We start from the raw sequence: 19,659 nt of genomic DNA on the forward strand, positions 1-19,659 counted from the left end.
CAGCTGTTTGCTGTGTCTTCCAAAACGAGAACAAAGAGGTCTCAAATAAAAGAGGTGACACATTTGAAAAATGCAAAAGGACACTGCTTATCACGCTATTTGTAGCTAAACTCTTCCTTTGAGATTATGGATGCTAAAACTTTGCACAGCTTCAGGAAGCAACCGGACATGCTCACGGTAGATAAAATCCACTGAGAAGTATTAAATGCAAACAGCCCACCTACAAATCGCTGTAGTTGGGAGACCTCCTGAAGAAGTATATATATCTGCCTCTCTGGTATGTTCGTAACCCTTCTTTAGTCATCCCCTTTTCACCAGTCTCCAAGATAGCGGAATGTATATTTAATAATGATTACCGGCAAGGAAAAAATGTGCCATGAGTCTCCAGACAAGGCTTTCCAGAGCTCAAAAACATCTCCTAAGCATGACTTTCTAGGCTTGTAGGTTCCACAGAGGGAAACCTCTACCTGGATGGGTTTTTCTGCCTGTATCACTGCTCTATAACCTGCTTGCTGGATGTGGCCTGTGACCAACAACCATTCACGAGCTAATGAAACGGAGAGATGGTGCAGTGGGTGTATGCTCTGTGGAGCATGCCCTACTGCTATTACCTTGCAGGGGGTTTCCTGAGCATCTGTGAAAAAGGGATGGTTTGTGGTTTGCAAAGGAAGTAATTTGACTTGTGCCAATGATTTGGGTCCAAAACATCAGCATTGTGTATCCCAAGGGATGCTGAACCTTCTGCAGCCCTGGGTGTAACTGTCTTCTCTTTGGTTCCAGGGGGATTATGTGTGGATGGACCTCAAAACTGGACGGGAATTCGACGTCCCCATTGGAGCGGTGGTTAAACTGTGTGACTCTGGACAGATCCAGGTTGTGGATGATGAAGGCAATGTATGTACAAAGGGTTGTGATGACCCTTCTTCAGCCCTATGGGCCTGGCTAGGGCAGGGGTCATAGGGTGATGATGACTGACTTTGTCATGGGCTTCTCATATGTTGTTGGGAAACAACTGTGCCATAGTTTTCTATTTGTAAAGACAAGATAATGTTCTGTCCCTACTTTTGTGGCTGTACTGCGAGTGAAAGGTTGAGAACCTTCTTGAGTACAATGACAACAGAAGCCTCCAAAGTACATTTAGACAGTGCTTTGAGCAAACCCACCTCAACCTGCTGTTCCTTTGCTGTTATCCAGTCCTTCCTCACCTCCTACCAATACAGGATCTGCCCAAACACTGGTTCTCCTTCAATTTCCCGCCTCTACTTCTGCAGTGGTGACCCTTTTAGAGGAACATCTGTATCACAAGCAGAAGGTGATCTAAGGAGGTTCACTGTCCTTTATAAGGTTTTTTTTCCAGCCTGAGATAATTGTAAATGCTCTCATTCCTTTCAAGGATAGTAGAAAGAGATTTGGTTCAGCAGGGTCCTGGTGTCCAATTTGTAGTGGCTTTTGAGCCTTTTAGAAGTAATCAGTCAAAATTACACTTTGCCAATAGAAATGTGATTTTCTCCTTTTCTAAATAATCTTTTCTCTGCTCAGCAGTATTTTGTGGCAGAGGGTTAACCAGTTGTGTGAAAATGTAGTTGTAGGAAGGGAAGAAAAAATCTGCTATTTGTTAAATATCCCTGATGTGCTGGATGTCCATGCTGCCCTGGATGATGCTCCTGCCAGGATGGCTCATGTCTCATTTCTCTTGCTGCTCTGGTAAACTAAAAGATGTTTTCCTTCTTCTGCTAGGAATCTTTCAAATTTGTCACTGCCATGCCCCAGGAATAGAAGCTGTGGTCTGTGTGCTAATGCTCTCCTGTGTATGTTCTTCCATCTGGTCCTTCTGTCTGGGGTGGGCTGCTCCTGTCTCTCATCCCAGTGGTATCTTACTTGACTTATCTTTCTCTGCCCTTGCTCTCTTCTCAGGAGCATTGGATTTCCCCGCAGAATGCCAGCCACATCAAACCCATGCACCCCACCTCCATCCATGGAGTGGAGGACATGATTCGCCTGGGGGACCTGAATGAGGCGGGAATCCTCAGGAACTTGCTGATCCGCTATCGGGAGCACCTCATCTATGTGAGTGTCCTCTTCACCTTTTGCACTGCACTGCACCCCCTGCTCTCCTCAATTCTGGGGAACCCACATGGGGGAAACCCTGATTGAACTGTGCATCTGGGTTTCTACCTTCACCCGGACCCAAGTGTGGTGGGCTTCTGCACTGTAGAGGACACATTGCAGAGTTTATGGATGCCCCAGTGAAAGACCCCATGAATTAGGTAACAAGCAAAGTCCAAGCCACCTTGCTGTGTAGCCCCTGTAGAAGTTTTGCGGACTTGCATTAACTTTCTGCACACACAATAACCAGTTCATGTGCACGCATGTGTAGTAATCCTAAAGCAAAAGCCTTTGGCAACTGCATGCTGGATGTGGCCCTCCTGCCTTCTCCCTCTGAACCATTAATTCGTTCAACCCAAGTGGGTGAAGACAACAATTGCTGGAGGTGCAAGGGGTGGAGAAAGGATGAGGAGGTGCATGCACAGAATAACTAGGAATAATGAAGATAGCAACTCCCAGAACAGCTCTAAAGTACCTTCCCCATCTGTGTTTACGACTTATTAGCTCTGGGTTTCCTGGGACCCTGACAGCTGATCTCTGGGGACAGCAGTGTCTTGCCTTAGGTCAGCTCAGTCATGTCATGCCCAGTTGAACCAGTGCAGCCTTGCCAACCCAACCAGAAATTCAGAAATTGAGGATTTTACAGGGAGCCAGCCAGAACTGCACCTCTTTTCTGCAGTAGCATCGCAAAGGCCACCTCCCCAGCAGGACAAGAGTCAGCATTCAAGTCTCTGTGCTGGTTTTATCAGTGTGCTATATGCTGTGTAGTCTGGTGCACATTCTTGGGACAGAAGCACGGAGTGCTTGTGTGTTTGCCACTAGCTAACATGCTCAAACAGCCTATGCAAATACGGAAAATCTGGTATTGCTCTCGAATCCTACAGTTTTCAGATACTCAGGTAAGTGCCTGCTGTGCCTTTGAAGGCCTTTTCAAAGCCACCTGGTAATCTAATTTTTAAAAGGCTCTAGAGACTACTAGATTTTCAGGCCAGAGGGAATTGCAGTACAGTCAGACTTCCCAGACAGCATAAGCTAACAGACCATATCCAGGACTTTATCTATCAAGTCTGCTTGTTCTGGTTGATGTCCGGTGCCTTTTGATAGGATGGTTTTGGATTAGATTTGGGCAGTGATGGAGAACACACTGCTGTGTTACGCAGGCTGTTCATATGGTTGACAGCTCCCTGCCCCCAACTCTGGAAGATATCAGTCTCTTCTTTCAGAGACAAGAGTTCAATCCTAGAGGAAGGGGGCATGGCTGCTGAAAAGGTACCCCTCCCAAAGCTTGGAGAATAGAGACACCCAAATTCATGTCTCACTCAGGCACCTTAATTGTTGCACATGAAGCCTAGGTCCCCTGTTTTGTCAGTTTAGAGAAAAAGGCATGACCAGAAAATTATTCACACATTAGATGAACTGAGTTACTCCCTGGAGCTCTCTTCAGGGAGCCACAACTATTTGCAGTGATAAACTAACAAAAGTTAGCAGCCCAAATTCATCCTTGAGTTGGTGTCTGCATGTGCACTAAGCACCCATGGCAGTCACCAGAGACATCAATAGAGCCAACAGAGCCAAGACTGCCTTTCAGTTGTGCAAACATAGGTGCCTGTTGAATGAGGTGATTGCTTTGGAGCTGGCTGGAGCTTGGGTATCGTAGAAGAGTTTATGTTGGAAGGAAAGTTCAGGTTGGAGGTCTACGGTCCAACATCCTCCAGCTCAGAGCATGTCCATCTTCAAGGTTAGATGTAGTATTTACGTGGATAACTAAATTCAAGCAACCTGAATGCCAGCCAAGAAGTACAGATAGCCAATAATTTGTGGCTGATTGGCTCATTCAGGGAACATATATTTATCCATTGAGCATTGCCCCTTTTTCTCCTGCATGTGGTACCACCCTGCAGTGGTACCAATTGGATTCCCACAGCACTCTCTTCCTCTCTGAGAAAGCAGGGATCACGTTGGATATTTTTTCAGTGGTGTCCATGTGCCTCTCCTGGGGTCCTTATGTCATCGGGCAAGCGCCTGTTGCCTCGCTAAGTGAACAGAGGTCGTCAGATAAGATTTCATGTGTGCAGTATCAGCTTGCCTGTGAATACACCTAGCTCCTTCACGAAAGCTCTGCCCCTGAGCTCCCTCCCCAAGCTATTCACAGGCATCCAGGGAGATTATGAACACAAATGAGCACTGGGCAGAGAGTTGTTGGCAGCATCATGCTAATGAGGGCTAATGCAAAGGGCAACTACTAGGCTGGAGGTGAGCATGGGCGGTGATTTGGGCTGTAGTGACTCAGTAACAATGCGGTTTCTCTACGAGTTCTTCGGGTCTGATGGCGACAGTGCCATGTGTCCTACAGAGCTACTGCGTAAGGGATGGCCACATCCCACAACGGGATTTGCATCACAGAGGTTCCAGGTTACTGTGCCTTGATTGCTCCACACCACTAACGGCTGTGGAGTGCCAGCCCACGATCCTCGGCACAACGCAGCAATTAGTGCGATCCCAAAATCAGAATGACACTCTCAAAATGACATAGAGCGCATAGCTGGATAGAGAGGCACGTAAAACCCCTCTGTCTACACGTGTGTTGTTGGAGGCTCAGGAACCCAACTTTAGATCTCATCGTTTCAGAGTAGTGGCACTAGGAGTAGATTTGTGTCGAATGTGGTAAATATTGGTGGCAGTTTTGCAAAGCCAAGGTACCGTATGGATACCATGTGGGTAGGGGATACCCAGTCCCCTGAGGTGTTTTCTTCTGTGGTATAATTTGTTCTGTCTTAAAGATGGTGAAGCTCAGTGTGAATTTACCTTCACTGCTGGAAAGGATTTCTGAGCCTGTTGAGTAAAGCATGACTTTTCCAATGGGACTTCAGTCTCTCTTCTTTCCTCATCTCCTTAGCTTCGTGGTGGGTGTAATTCTACTCTAATAAAATATAATTTTCCTTTTTCTCCTCCCTCACATTTTACTCGTAAGACAAACTGCGGCGGGAGGGTAAGTATGACTCTTGGCGCTGTCATTTGCAATCGCTGTCATGCCTTCCACCGGATCACTTGTTTCTGTTCACCATTGTGGCATTCTCATTTACTTTGCTCCACCATTGCTGCTGCTTCACAAATGCACTGAGAGCATCATCCCCTTTGCCGCAGAGCTTGACCCTCATGGTGAGGTTGTGACACCTTCCCAGAGCTGGAAAGTCCCCAACCTGTGAATGTGGTTAAAGCTGTAAGTGCTTCTCAGTAATGACCTCAACTTGAAGGAAAGAAACTTCTGCAGCAAAATGAGAAAAAATTCAACAGAGGCTTGTTGCCCATGGTTTGGCTTGCGTGCAGTAAGAGGAACTATGCTGAATAGCAAGAGCATCTGATGGGGAGTTTGGAATCGTGAGGAAGGTTAAATCTCTTTATCTGGAGACAAAAGCAATGCTTGCTACTGCTTTCTAAGGGTTGTCAAAATGCAATAATGTTTGGTAGAGCTTTAACCCCATAAAACTCCAGATGAAGTCAGCCATGGTGTTCTGTAGGATTTCTTTGGGGTTAATTAAAATATAGGTCATGCAGGCAGTAACAAGTTTGCATTGAGATGTGGTTCCTGTGGTCAGCTACGGCAGAGCCCGTGCCTATCGGTGATTTTTATTTTCCCAAGACAGGAGGGCTTTGCCTTCACACAGCAATAGAAACCAGAGAGATAATATTTCCTTGGAGGTGCCCTTTGGCCCCTCATCAGCAAAGTGGACAAAGTTTTGCATGCTGTCAGCTGTGAGAATTGGGCAAATTGTAAGTATTTATCAGCTAGGAACAACCTACAAAAACAAGCAACGGTGCAAAAGTTCATGCTGACAAAGTATTTTGTGGATCACAAGGGAAGGGTCAGTGAGAGCATCCAGAAAGCATTCATGCAACTAATGGTTAACTGCTTTAAAAGTCTTGTTGGCTGCATTCGGGGCAGGGCAGACCAGAGTGGCTGAAACGCAGGGATTTCCGAGACCTCTGCAAAGAGTCACTCTTTTTATGCAAAGCAGCTCAAGGAAGGTTAGAAATGTTCCTAAAATTAACCTGGTAATAAATTATGAAGAGGAAAACAGTCTTTCAAGCATCTCACCCAGGACTGGAAGGAGACTTGGAGTTCATTGGGGATCTTAGTGACATAATCCCATTCAGAAATTGAGCTCACTCCTCTGAGCACTAAGCTTACCTACTCTGTCCCTGTTGAAGGCTGCTCTGGGACTTCTCTGCTCCCTTATTTCAATGCCTTCTTCTTCTAACACCCAGTCTACATGATTTCACAGCCAATTTCTACCCTTTGGATTTGTGACAACTTTGTTCTTGAGCTTAAAGAGCTTTTTTCCTTTAGTGGCACGTAGCCCCCAGTTACAGGGAAGACTATCGTACCCTTTCTCAGTTACCCCTGTAAATTCAAACCTCACCTGGGACTGAACAGAAAGTTGCTCTCTGGTGTTGGCCATGAGGCCAGAAAGCGATGAGTCCCTCAGGGCTTTCAGCATCCCTACTATAGGACACAATTGCCACCTACTGGCTGCCTTTCAGGGAGCCTGAGCTGGTGGGAAGTGTTGCATAGATGGTGGCAAACAAATTGTCACCTCACTCCACTCAAGCCCTTTCCATCATGGTTGAGGGATACTGGACTTGATGGGAATAAACTCGACCTGGGGCTGCCAACTCCTGTCTCCAGGTCTCCCTTTCCACTCCTCTCCCCAGCAGTGTTAGTTATTTTGCTGCCTTCAGAAATGAGGAACAGCTCAGACTTGTTTCACTCATCAGCCAGTTTGCAATATGCACAAAAAGAGGAGCAGCCAGCAGAGCACGGAGAAGTTTTCTTCTTGGTTCGCAAGCATCCTGGCCTGTGACGCTTTGCTGCTTTGTGCTGAAGGCTTATTGTTGGTTTTAGACCATGCAGATAAAAGCCCATAAGCATTATTTTTACATTGAAATTACATATTTTTTTCCTGGAAAGACTATATGCAGCAGTGGGGGAACTTTCACAGTTAGTCCCACCAGGAAAGAAAGGTGAGATTAATCTCGTCACTTTTGTTTCCAAAAGTTAATCTAGAGAAGGAGACTTGGCTCCTTTGAAGTCATGGAGTGAAAGTAGCCTTCATCTCATGCCCTTTGGTTAGCCTGAGATGGAGCCCCATTGACTCGCTTGCTCTAGACACTGACTTTCAGACAGCTGAAGTAGGGGAAGGAGATCCTTATTCTCTGCCCTGAGCTTGGGATGTGGCCAAACCTCCTAACCTCAGAGCTGCATTTGAGCAAGATAACAAAGGTCATGCGTCCTTTGGTGAGAGGCTTGGGAGAAATGGCTCCTGGAAGGGCAGAAATGAAAAAGCAAGACACTACAAAGGGGTTTGCTGCCCAAGGCCCAGGACAGCTTTGCTCATTTGAGTGCCACCGAGAGCATGGGATGGACCAAAGGCCATTTCCAAAATTTCAGAAAAAGATGAGAGGAGTCAGGACTTTGTGGGCCATGTCCATGTGCAGAGGACAAGGTTTAAACTGCAGCATGGAGAGGTTTGGTTCGGCAGAGATGGTAGAGAGGAATGTATTGCAGAGGGAGGCTTAACAGCTCTGTTGTGGATTTATAAAAACAGACAGACATCTGTCAGGAATGTTTGGATACAGCTGGTCCTGCTTTGAGATATGGCAATGGTTTTCAGGTTTCTTTCATCTCTAGTTTCTCATAATTTGTGCAACGCAATAGGTATGTATGGGTATGTGCTGGCTCTGGCAATATTTTTGCAAATATGAGTTTGACTTGAAACTCTGAATCTTAACTGAGGAGCATCCAAAATACGAATTAAGGCTTGAATCCATCCTGTGCATGAGCAGGGCTGAGTATGAACTGATTTAGATAGTTTGGGACTTTTGTTCCAATTTTGCTCCAGGCTCCACCCTGCAAGTATCTTTGATTTGAACATCGTCTTTCATCCTGCTTTTGCAAAGCCTTGATTTTTCTGGCCTCCACACTCCATCCAAGCTGCCAAAGCCTCTCAGCTCTCACTGTTCCCATAAACCTTCATGTGCTTCTCCTCCAGACATACACTGGTTCAATACTGGTAGCAGTAAACCCCTACCAGCTCCTACCCATCTACTCACCTGAGCAGATACGCCTGTACACCAACAAAAAGATTGGTGAGATGCCACCACACATCTTCGCAATTGCTGACAACTGCTACTTCAACATGCAGCGCAACAACAAGGACCAGTGTTGTATCATAAGGTGAGTTGGTGAATTTCCAAATGGGCCATATCCTGAAAACAGATGCTGAGCACCTGCAATGTGGTTGATAGGGAGCAGCTTATCAAAGAGAATCAGAAACTTGAACGACCTATTAGATCTTCCATCCACATATTCCCAGTGCAGAGGTGGTCTCTGTTTGCAGTCACTGTTCCTGGTAAAGATGCTTTATCGATCCTTTGGTACTTGCCCTACAACCCAATAGATCTCACATTCATCTTTAACCTCCCCTTTTAAATTTAAACTCAATAGTCCTACGGATATCAAAGATGCAAAGATCTATACATTCTGCACAAGGAAGGGTCAGGGACAAGCTTGATGTGGTTGTTCACACTGCTGAACTGGTGTCTCCCTGCATGGCTCTGCTCTGGACCTGTCAACCTTGGGCACCAAGAAATGCCTGGTTATTGGTGTAGTTCACTCCAGTGTCAGTCCCAAACAGTAGTATGAACCAGATTTGGTTCCCTCAGCCCTCCAACGCTATCCTATCAAGTTTTGAACCCTCAGACAGTCTTTGTGCTTTCAGGGCACCACCTCTCTCCAAGGCATGCCTAGTCTAAGTTTTGTTGCATAAAAACATAACTCTGGAGCATCTCATGCACAGAATTTCAGATACACGGGACTGAAGAGGCCGTGCAGTAATGATTACTTTGCAAGGCTAAAAAAGCATCATATGGGGCCCAGAGGAGAGTCAAGGCCAGGTGTGATGCAGTGTGCCAGTGGCCAGCCAACCCTGAGAGGTGAGGTGATTTGGCCATGGGGCCAGGGCTGGTTACTGAACACTGGGAAGGTCCATTTCAATCACTTGTGTTGGCTGCCCCATGTATCAGACAGGCCACAGACTCACACTGAGGGATTTCTGCCCAGCCTTTCCTCTTCACAGAATCACAGAATCACTAAGGTTGGAAAAGACCTGTAAGATCATCAAGTCCAACCATAAAAAAACAAAACAAAACAAACAAACAAACCACCCACAAACCACAAAACACACCACAACCCACACCAAAACAACCCACCCACCCCACACAGCACCATGCCCATCAAGCCACATCCCACAATGCCATATCCACACGCTCCTTGAATACCTCCAGGGATGGTGACTCCATCACCTCCCTGGGCAGCCTCTTCCAGTGCTTCACCACTCTCTCAGGAAAGACATTTTTCCTAATATCCAGCCTGAACCTCCCCTGGCACAACTTGAGGCCATTTCCTCTTGTCCTGTCATTCGTCACTTGGGAGAAGAGACCAACACCCACCTCACCACAACCCCCTTTCAGGGAGTTGTAGAGAGCGATGAGGTCTCCCCTCAGCCTCCTCTTCTCCACACTGAACAACCCCAGCTCCCTCAGCCGCTCCTCATCAGACTTATGCTCCAGACCCCTCACCAGCTCCGTCGCCCTTCTCTGGACGTGCTCCAGCACGTACCATGTGTACCATGGCAAGATAACGGAAGTTATCTTTCACTGGAGAGAAAGCCTTGAGGAGTAACTCTTGCTTCCTGCCCTGTGTTCTTCTCCTCTCCTGCCTGCCCCTTGGTAGGACAAGCTTAGGGGACCTGTGAAAGTGCCTGCCACTTAAAGGCAGTATTTCACAATCTGCCTTCTAGTGCATTTTGGCAGCTCGTGTCTGGCAACGAAGATGCCCCATGGGACCAGCCAGCCCCTGGACCGCAGACTCATGGTCTGGTAATCATACCTGGAAAAGCACTGTCTGAAAGTACTTCACGACCTTCTTAGTGCTGATTAAATGATGGTATTTGCTGGAGAGACCCAAACTCAAGCAACAGCTTGGGCCAAATGGGCTGTAAAACAAATCTGGATCTTGGCTGGAAGCTGCCTGGTACTGTGTCCTACCATTTGTCCTACAACCAGTCCTTGGGATGCTGGAAACCCATCCTTAGTGTCCTCATCCTACCTGTGCTAACAGAAGAGGCACAGAGACAGCAGTCCCTTTGGTGACAGAGAGGGACATTGGCAGGGGTGCATGAGGGTTTTCACTGACCTCGATTCCTGTTCTCTTTGCAGCGGTGAATCCGGAGCAGGGAAGACAGAAAGCACAAAACTGATTCTGCAGTTTCTGGCAGCGATCAGCGGTCAGCACTCCTGGATTGAGCAACAGGTCCTGGAGGCAAATCCCATTTTAGAAGGTGAGGCCTCAGATCATAGAGGAATTTTTTTGCTGGCAAAAAAAAAAAAAAATCAGTTTCAGGAAACACAAAATATGGCCAAATGTAAGTCACTTGTGTTGCATTTTGAGTTTCAAAAAGTGACAAAATTAAAAAAAAATCAAAAGCAATGATGTAAACATTTGTTAAACAGCATGTTCAGTTTCTTTGCATCTGAATTTATTTTCACAAGACTAATATTCTCTGATTTGGGCTCTCAAATTTTCCATTAATATTTTTGACAACTACTGTTGAAAGCGAAACATTTCAACTGACCTGAATTTTTTTTCAATTGTTTTATTCACTTAATATTGAAAAAAGTGTTTTTTCCACTTAAATCAGTACTTTTTGTTCCAAAATTTCAAAACAGAAACCTGAATTTTACCTAATTCTGTGTAGGCTGGGATTTAAAAAATGCTGATCACCAAATACACAAAGCTCTTTTGAAAAATCTCACTGTCTCTTCCAGTGCTGGAATTATAACTCTATGCAGAGCACCAATATCTTGTAAATGCTGCATTCAAGTAACTAATCTTTTGTTTTATTTGACCATAGTTGCAAAAATCCTATTCCTATTATTTGCTGGTTCAGCAGAACTTGAGATTAATTTGACCAGAGCTTCCCAGACTAAACACCTTGTGCTGGCAATACACACTAGCAAACCCCACCTTTTCTTTCCAAGATCAGTGAATGGCAGCAGAATGCAGAAAAAGAAATAAAGGTGGTTCGAGAAAGAACTAGATAATGAGAATCGGCTCATGGCCTTAATAAGTTCATTGGCAAGCTGTTACTGGGATCAGCCCCACTGTTTTAATTGGATGTCTGTAAATTAAATAGGTATCTGACCCTCTGGCCCCAACGTGATGCCAGATGGACCTGTTACACTTCTGTAGAAAAATAGCATTTTTCTTTAAGAATAGCATGATTTTTACCTCCCCTGCTACTCACAGAGAGCAGCGTTTTGCTTGGTAAATAGCCCCCTAGGAATCAATGGAAATGTGAATAACCTAACTGCTTTCCATGCATAATGTTAGCAGAGCAGACAAGAAAGTCACTGGCTGAGCTTTCCTTCTCTGTGCTCTTTTGGAGCTTCCTTCAGTCACGGCATGAAGGTGCAACGCGGCTCTCCGGGCACTGCAGGGCTGCCTGACCACTGGCGTTGTAAAGCATGGTGGTGCACGGCATGCACACAGGGTGTTTGTGAACGTGCGCTTCATCACTGCCAGGATTGAGGGGAAGAGAGGCTCTGTATTTCAAACGCATCTCCATCACCTGCCAGCGATCCTAGAGCATAAATTCCAGGGCACGCTGGCCAGTGGTCCACACCCACACAGAGGATGGACATGGATACCTTTCTCTGCACACACTCTGCAGGGAGAAGCCTCCCTCTCGAGGTTGGCTTAGTCCCTTCCCTAAAGGATGAGCTCTTTACTGTCCCTCTCAGCCACCAAATCACTCACCAGCAGCTCGGTCATTTCCCGCACAGCGTCACCTCGCACACTGCAGCATCCTCCTGCCAGCCTTGCTCAACCCTCTTGTATTTCATCAGCTGCAGACAAAATCCTGCTGTCCTAGCTCTTCTTCCTGGCTAAGGTCACCCTGTTCCCATGCCTCCTTTTTTGTGCTCCTCTCCGTATTTCCAAGGAGAGTCATCTGAGGTATATCCTGTTTCCCCACGCTGAGATGAAATGGAGCCAGCCAAACTTAAGGCAAAGGTTTTGGGGCTGCAGTTACCCTCTCAGCCTCACTCTTTTGATTATTTTTTTTGCCCATGAGACCAGATCCATGATCCTCCCTGCATCAGGTCCTTTCTGACCTACTGCAATTCTTCCCCACAGCTTTCGGGAATGCAAAGACCATCCGTAATGACAACTCCAGCCGATTTGGGAAGTACATCGACATCCACTTCAACAAAAGGGGAGCCATCGAGGGGGCAAAGATTGAGCAGTACCTTCTGGAGAAGTCCCGGGTCTGCAGGCAGGTATGGCAATATATGTCCAAGGCGTGGGAGTGGGCACTCGGTCAGCCGACCTTTGCGGTGCCGTTCTCCTCGCCGAGCTCTTCTACTGCAGGCCCAGGATGAGAGGAATTACCACGTGTTTTACTGCATGCTGAGAGGAATGACCATGGAGCAGAAGAAGAAGCTGAGTCTTGGGAAAGCCACGGACTACAACTACCTTGCGATGGTGAGAGCGCAGCGAAGCAGAGGTTTGGTGTGGTGATGTGGTGAGAGCTTCTTGGTGTGAGAGAAAGAAGTGAGAGGTGCTTCCTCTGCAGCCAAGAGCTGCTTTGCTGGTTATGACCTTCCTGAGTCTTGGCCACAGGATTTGTGGGACTTCTTTGTCCCACCGCCGCAAGCCTTGCAGTCCTAGTGCAAACCCTTAACCCCTGTGAATAAGACAGGTTATTTCCACTCTTCCTGTGGAGCAGGACACACACTTGGATGTTTTTGGTGTTTGGTGCCCAGACCACTTGTTTGGAAATAACCAGGGTGTTAGATACGACCCGATGCTCTTGCAGCAGTGATGGACGAGGAGGCGTGCATGGCTGGATGGCACATTCTCGGCAGCATACGAGAGCTGTCTCTGCTCCACATGTCTGACCGAGCCAGCAATCTCCAGCCCCACTCCCTATATACCAGTGGCATTGTGGGACGTGGCTTGATGGGCATGGTGGTGTGTGGTGTGGTGTTTTTTGGTTTGTTTTTTTTGTTTGGTTGGTTGGTTTTTTTGTAACGGTTGGACTTGATGATCTTACAGGTCTTTCCCAACCTTAGTGATTCTGTGATTCTGTGTTGCAATCCCGAGGAGGTGGTAGAAGCAGGTATAACTAAGGCTGGCCCATCATCAGCAAGGCTGGGACCCAGCTTTCTAGCTGGATCAGTATCAGCGCCCTGTATCCCTACCTCAGGGAGCTTTTTCTCCTCTGCTGATTGCAGCCAGACACAGGGTAGCTGGGGACAGCAGGGTAAGCGCAGGTCACAAGACTGAGCACCGAATCATAGCATACACCAAAGGGCAGAGCCAGATCCACAGGTCCAACATCATCTTTTTCTTATTCATCCCTTAAACAGAATAGCTGCTGATTTAGGGAGAAGCCCTGGATAGCTTAGTTTTACACCCAGATGCTCTCTGCTTTACCCCATGCACTGTGCTACCTTCTCGCCTCCCCAGGGTAACTGCACGACCTGTGACGGCAGAGATGACAGCAAGGAGTACGCCAATATCCGCTCTGCAATGAAGGTCCTTATGTTCACCGACACGGAGAACTGGGAGATCTCCAAGCTGCTGGCTGCCATCCTGCACATGGGGAACCTGCAGTATGAAGGTAAAAGGACAAAATACAGAGAGCGGTCCAGCGCACTTCTACTCCTTATTCTGCACGGTGAGAGGGAGCCAAGCCTAGGGATGGAGGGCTGTATCCAGACCACCTGCCATGGTGTCATGCCAGAGACTCAGGTGCTTATAGTGGTGTGTAAGGATAACAGAGGAGGAATAAGTCCACCTGCCTACTCTGCAGGGCTGCCAGACTCCAGTACGCTCAGCGACATCCACCTTTCCTGAAATTAGGGAGGTTGAATATGGCCACAGGCCATTCAGTAGACTAAGGTTTTGCAAGGAGAGACATTTGACAAGTGCCTGTGGGATTGGAAATGCCTTTGTAAAGGTACCAAACAGCCCTGATGTCAGAAATGACACGGGGATTTAAAAAGACTCTTTGGAAGACAGAAGCCTAAAGCGCTTCTATGCTGGAAATGTTTTCACCCCCTAAGTCATTCAGGGTGGGTGGCAGAGCAGAGTACAGGTCCTTTGCAGCCAGCAGCAGGACTCCAGCACTTGCATGAACTTTTCTCTCCCTTCTGATGGCCAGATGTTGTCTGGCCATCACGTGGAGCCAGTGAAGAAAGACCCTTTCCTCACCCCATCTACCTTCTGCAGAGCTCTCTCCCTTGCTGACTGCTTTCCCTCTGCCTTTCTTCCCCCAGCTCGGACCTACGACAACCTGGATGCCTGCGAGGTTGTTCAGTCGGCGTCGCTAATCACTGCGGCATCGTTGCTGGAGGTCAGTGGCTCTGTGATGCTGCTGTCCTCTTTCTGGCTTGTTCCCGTATTTCTAGTATTGTGGCAAAGCATCATCTGAGCCAGGCTTTCCTTGCACCACCAGCTCTAGGAGGCTGGAGAGGCAGGGCTAAGCCATACTTTGCCCTGCACTGGCAGCGTGAAAGTGGGTGTCTCCATCTGAGCTGCGTGTCTGAGCTCCCCTTCACACCAGTGGAGAGAAACAGACAGTTTGATGGCATATCATCCTAAAAAGGACATCCAAAATAGTTCAGTCTCTAAAACAGAGTGTTACCCTTATTGACGTAAAGAGAGTTCATTACAGGAGCTGGGACAGAAACGTCACCCATACTGTGTGTGTCTGAAGTGAGGTGAGATGACCCTCACCCAAAACATCCATGCAGTGGCTGGGACACTCTTCAGTGGCCTCCCCAGCAGGTGACAGGGGTCCCTCAGGGACACCATCTCATCTCCATAGGCACCGCTGGTCCCACAGTGTGATCCACAGCCGTCTGCAGACTGTTTTCATGTACTTTAGGGGGTGGACATTTCCCTGGCTTGATCTCAGAAATATGAAAAGGGGTCAAGGGGATGCAAAGCTGCATTCATGATGGTAGGATACAGCTTTGCAGGCTTTGCTTTTTCATCTTCTTTCCCCACACCTCGTTAACATCTCACACCAAGTCACAAGAACACTTTCCCTAATAAAACACTGTATAAATATGTTAATTACCCTCTCTGAGAATCCCTTGACATCATTTGAGGTGTTTGCCCTGCACAGCTAAGAAAAGTCACTTACCTCAGCCATGGGGTGGCCGCACTGTTCCTCTCCGGCCACGCACCTTCAGGCCAGTAGCCCAGGCCATTGTAAGGACACCTTGTGTTATAAAGTCAGCAGCTGTGTTTGGTGGTGTCTTTGGCAGGTTGACCCTCAGGATGTGATGAACTGCCTTACCAGCCGGACTATAATCACCAGGGGTGAGACCGTCTCCACCCCTCTCAGCATGGAACAAGCGCTGGATGTGAGGGACGCTTTTGTAAAGGTACGTTTTAGGGTATTCCCTTCTGCTCCTGTTGATAAGCTGAAGAAATCTGCCACTTTTGAGACCAGAGCACCTACTGCACAGGAAAAGTGTCTCGGTTGGTGCCCGTGTGAGCTCAGATCAGCAGATGGCTCTGAAACTATGTTCTCATTGGGACGCACAAAGAGTTGAGATGGAAGAAGTTTAGATAGCCTGGTCTTCAGGGGATTTGCAATCTGGACTTGCGACTGTCTATACTCAAAGGTGACCTATGGAAGAAGCCAGCATTCTGAAATGACTTCACCTCAACTTCAGGAAAACATTCCAGCTTGATCCCCAGGGTTAGATCCTCAGCTGCTATAAATCAGAGCAGCTCTATCAACACCTGTGACACCCACACCTGAATTTCAGGATGTGGGCATATCTGCAGCAGTAAATAAAGCTAACATCACATGAATAGGGATAGAGCAGTTCAGCAGCCATCAGAGCACTTACAGAGAGCATCACCTGAGGCTTTGGGGTGATGAAGGTTGATGGGGGTGTGTGCACCACTGCTGTGCTGTTTGCAGCCCCATGTAAGGTTGCAAAACAAGCACTGGTGGCATACTTTGGCCAGCTTGGGCCCCCCATTCTATCTGTGGGGACCTGGTAGATCCAGGTAGGTGGTTTGATACCTAACTAGTCTGCAAATCCAGACAGGGACTTCTCTAGTGGTGATGGGCTTTTGAAGCAGGCTCCCGCCGGGTAGCACTGTTGTAGCTTATACAAAAGAAATGAATAACACTGTAGAACATGGAGTTGTGGAACTACTGAAACAGAAGTAACTGCTTCATTAAATCAGCAAACTGCTCAGCCAGTACTGTAACATTTAAGTCAGCACCTTGCCCAGACAAGATGTCCTTGGCTTGTCTAGCAGTGTAACGTGGCTCTGCTGGTCTGTAGAGAGATGTTTAGAAACTAAGGAAAGGACTGTCTGGTTTTACAGTGGGCCTGTAGATCCAAAATTCAGGACTATCCAAAATTCAGGACTATCCAAATACGGGATTTTGCTTTCGGTTGTCTTTTATCTAGGCTTTCAGGTCCGTTTTCCTTGATCTACATAACAGCTCTTGAAGCTTTAAACGATGCCAAAAGTCTGGCATAAATGTTGGTGAGCGTGTCCTCAGAGACTGTCCAGTTGCTGGCCATGCTTTAGGGGAGCCTGTGCCATCACGAGTGAAGTGCTGCCACAGACTAACAGGACAAACTGCTAACCTGCCTCAGTGACCTCCAACTTTGGGATATTGCAGGGAATTTATGGGCGGCTTTTCGTGTGGATCGTGGAGAAGATCAATGCTGCAATTTACAGACCTCCTTCCCAGGAACTCAAAAGTATCAGGAGATCCATCGGCCTCCTTGACATCTTTGGCTTTGAGAACTTCACTGTGAACAGGTATGAAGCCTGCAAAAGGAGAAACAGGTCTTGACCCTTCTTCACCACTCCAAGCTCAAGGTCTAGCAGTCCTTTCACCTCTCCTGAGATGAACAGGACTGGGCTGGGACAAGCCTTTTTCTGTATGAGAGATTATCAGAGATAATAACTTTTATGTTGCAGCAGACAACATACTTCCTAAACTGATTGGTTTAGACTACACATGTATAATGGCTATAACATTGGTTTTGGGGAGAAAAACTGATTATCTGAACCGATAAGGAAATTCTCAGCCAACAGCAACCTTGTTGAGTGGTTGACTTAGTCTGAGAGTATTGCTTCAAACATGGAGAGAGATGGAGAAAGATAGACCATGGTGGGTCTAAAGTGGCCTTTCCTTGACCTTCCCTCCACAGTTTTGAGCAGCTTTGCATTAACTTTGCAAATGAAAACCTGCAGCAGTTCTTTGTGCGCCACGTCTTCAAACTAGAGCAGGAGGAGTACAACCTGGAGAACATCAACTGGCAGCACATCGAGTTCACTGATAACCAGGACGCCTTGGACATGATTGCCATCAAGCCCATGAACATCATCTCCCTCATTGATGAGGAGAGCAAGTTCCCCAAGGTGTGTCTGGGGCTCAGCCCTGCTGCCAGTGACTCCCTTGTTTTTATCCCCTTTGCACTTGCATGCTGGCACCCTATGAGAGATCTGATCAGCCCCAAACACACATTCACCAGTGGGTTGCTTATTCATAGTTTTTTTTGCTCTGTCACATTTTCTTCCATGAGTACCACAACCATCCTTAAAACAAGTTAGTATTTCTGATGGAAAAATATGCCAGCAAGAGGCTCATGAATAGCCTTTGACAAAGTTTGAGAGAAAATAATGTTAAATATACTCCCTTTGGAGCACTATCCTGAATATAGCACAACATAGCAGTGATATTTAATCCATTTCTTTAATTTCTGCGCTTGAGATATCCCCTCCAATGCATCTCTTCTCAAAACAAACACACATTGTCACCCAAGACAAAAAAAGAAGTGCTCTACTGATTGGAAAATTATTTTAATGGGACAAACCCTGGTTAAATGTCAGATCTTTTCTGCACGTACAGGGTACAGATGCCACCATGTTACACAAGCTGAACTCCCAGCACAAGCTTAACACCAACTATATTCCTCCGAAGAATAACTATGAAACACAGTTTGGCATTAACCACTTTGCTGGAATTGTTTACTACGAAACAAAAGGTATGGGGCAGCTCCTGGGGCACTGCAAGCGTGAGGGGATGCTCGGGGGAAGGTGAGCTGCTGCTGCGTTGGAGCAGAGCAGGGTGGTAGCCCACATTAGTGTCAGTGTCCTCCTTCTCTGGCTGCAATGAGTTGGCCCTCCAGCAGTGCCCACGAGCTGCAGAGTTTGGTGCCGTTTCGTTCATGTGCGCCCATGACAGAATTGCAGTGCTTTGCACCACGTGCATCTTTGATCCAGTCTCAAGATGCACCTCTTCTTCCTTCTCTTGGTCCCCTTTTCTCTGCCCACTCATCACCCGCATTACCTCCCCAAGAACAGCCAGTAGTCCAGCAACCCAGCAGCTGCTTGCAGGGCACATCCTGGCCATGTTGCGCTGTGTCATCTATCTATGTGTTGTCCCATTATTTCTCTAGGTTTCTTGGAGAAAAACAGGGACACGCTGCATGGAGACATCATCCAGCTGGTGCATTCCTCAAAAAACAAATTCATCAAGCAGATCTTCCAAGCAGATGTGGCAATGGTAATGCAGGCGAGAGAAGATCTTTATTCATGGGGAGGGGTTCCTGGAAGGGGCAGAAGATTTGCAAAGAGTCATGTTGCTCTGATGCTCTTTGGGGTGTTTCAAAGCTGTCAGTGTGAGCCAACCAACAGAAAGCGTTAATGCGCTGTCATGGGTGCATCCACACTCACACCTCCAGTTCACTGCATTCAGTGCGTCAAATGTTATCTTGTGCTGTGATTGCTCCTCTCCTAATCGGGTAGGGACGGGAACAATAAGGTTTGTGGTCGTAGAAATCTGAAAGAGAAAGAGCTAGCCCCTCCAGTTGAGTAGTCCAGATCTGTGTATAATAATAGAGCGAGAAGTGAAAACCTAATACTTGTAGACCAGAGCAGAACGAAGGGACAATCTGACTGTCCCTTAAGCACCGCAGCAGGACTGGGGAGGGGAGGGGTGTCAGCCAACAGTCGTGTTTTACTGTTACAACAGCAGAGAGAGGACACACCAGTTATGAAAGGTGAAAAAAGTTCCCCTTTCCACATCCCAGTCCTCCAGGTGGATATGTGCTTACTCCATGCTCAGTGTGGGAGAAGACCATGTGTGCTGAAGCTTTGGAGAAAGGCACAGTTGTTGCTTTAACTCTTCCCACCCCATATGAGCCATTTATTACCAGGATACCATCTTAAATGCTGAGATTAGTGACTATTTAACCATTAATAACACAAATATATGATGTTCTCTTGAGTAAGCTGAACATCTACGTCTCCCTACCATCATCAGCTCCGCTCCCAAAATTAAAGGAGAAACTGTTTTAAAATATCAACCATGCAGAACCTGGACGTCTACACAGATAGGTCGCTAAGGCCAAATCTTCCAGTCTTTCCCTAGGCAA

The 19,659-nt window shown here is 47.1% G+C and overlaps 1 protein-coding gene across 5 annotated transcripts in view; it reads left to right on the plus strand.

Annotated features, from left to right (window-relative positions):
- Positions 1-774: 774 nt before the first annotated feature.
- MYO7A (myosin VIIA) overlaps positions 775-19,659 on the plus strand; it is a 61,765-nt gene continuing 42,880 nt past the window's right edge. For 3 of the 5 annotated variants that reach the window (XM_059826860.1, XM_009810077.2, XM_059826873.1), the window contains exons 1-13: positions 775-894; positions 1,915-2,067; positions 8,157-8,341; positions 10,384-10,505; positions 12,362-12,504; positions 12,596-12,709; positions 13,697-13,850; positions 14,509-14,585; positions 15,505-15,624; positions 16,893-17,035; positions 17,431-17,641; positions 18,132-18,267; positions 18,682-18,788. In XM_059826860.1, coding sequence (XP_059682843.1) covers positions 796-894; positions 1,915-2,067; positions 8,157-8,341; positions 10,384-10,505; positions 12,362-12,504; positions 12,596-12,709; positions 13,697-13,850; positions 14,509-14,585; positions 15,505-15,624; positions 16,893-17,035; positions 17,431-17,641; positions 18,132-18,267; positions 18,682-18,788 — 1,764 coding nt within the window. In that variant the 5' untranslated portion in view covers positions 775-795. Of the gene's footprint in view, positions 895-1,914; positions 2,068-5,077; positions 5,096-8,156; positions 8,342-10,383; positions 10,506-12,361; positions 12,505-12,595; positions 12,710-13,696; positions 13,851-14,508; positions 14,586-15,504; positions 15,625-16,892; positions 17,036-17,430; positions 17,642-18,131; positions 18,268-18,681; positions 18,789-19,659 lie in introns of all 5 variants that reach the window. The other 2 variants (XM_059826844.1, XM_059826853.1) reach the window with 1 other exon arrangement.

The sequence above is a fragment of the Gavia stellata genome, chromosome 1 (assembly GCF_030936135.1).
Source record: "Gavia stellata isolate bGavSte3 chromosome 1, bGavSte3.hap2, whole genome shotgun sequence".
In the NCBI taxonomy this organism is placed as follows: Eukaryota; Metazoa; Chordata; class Aves; order Gaviiformes; family Gaviidae; genus Gavia; species Gavia stellata.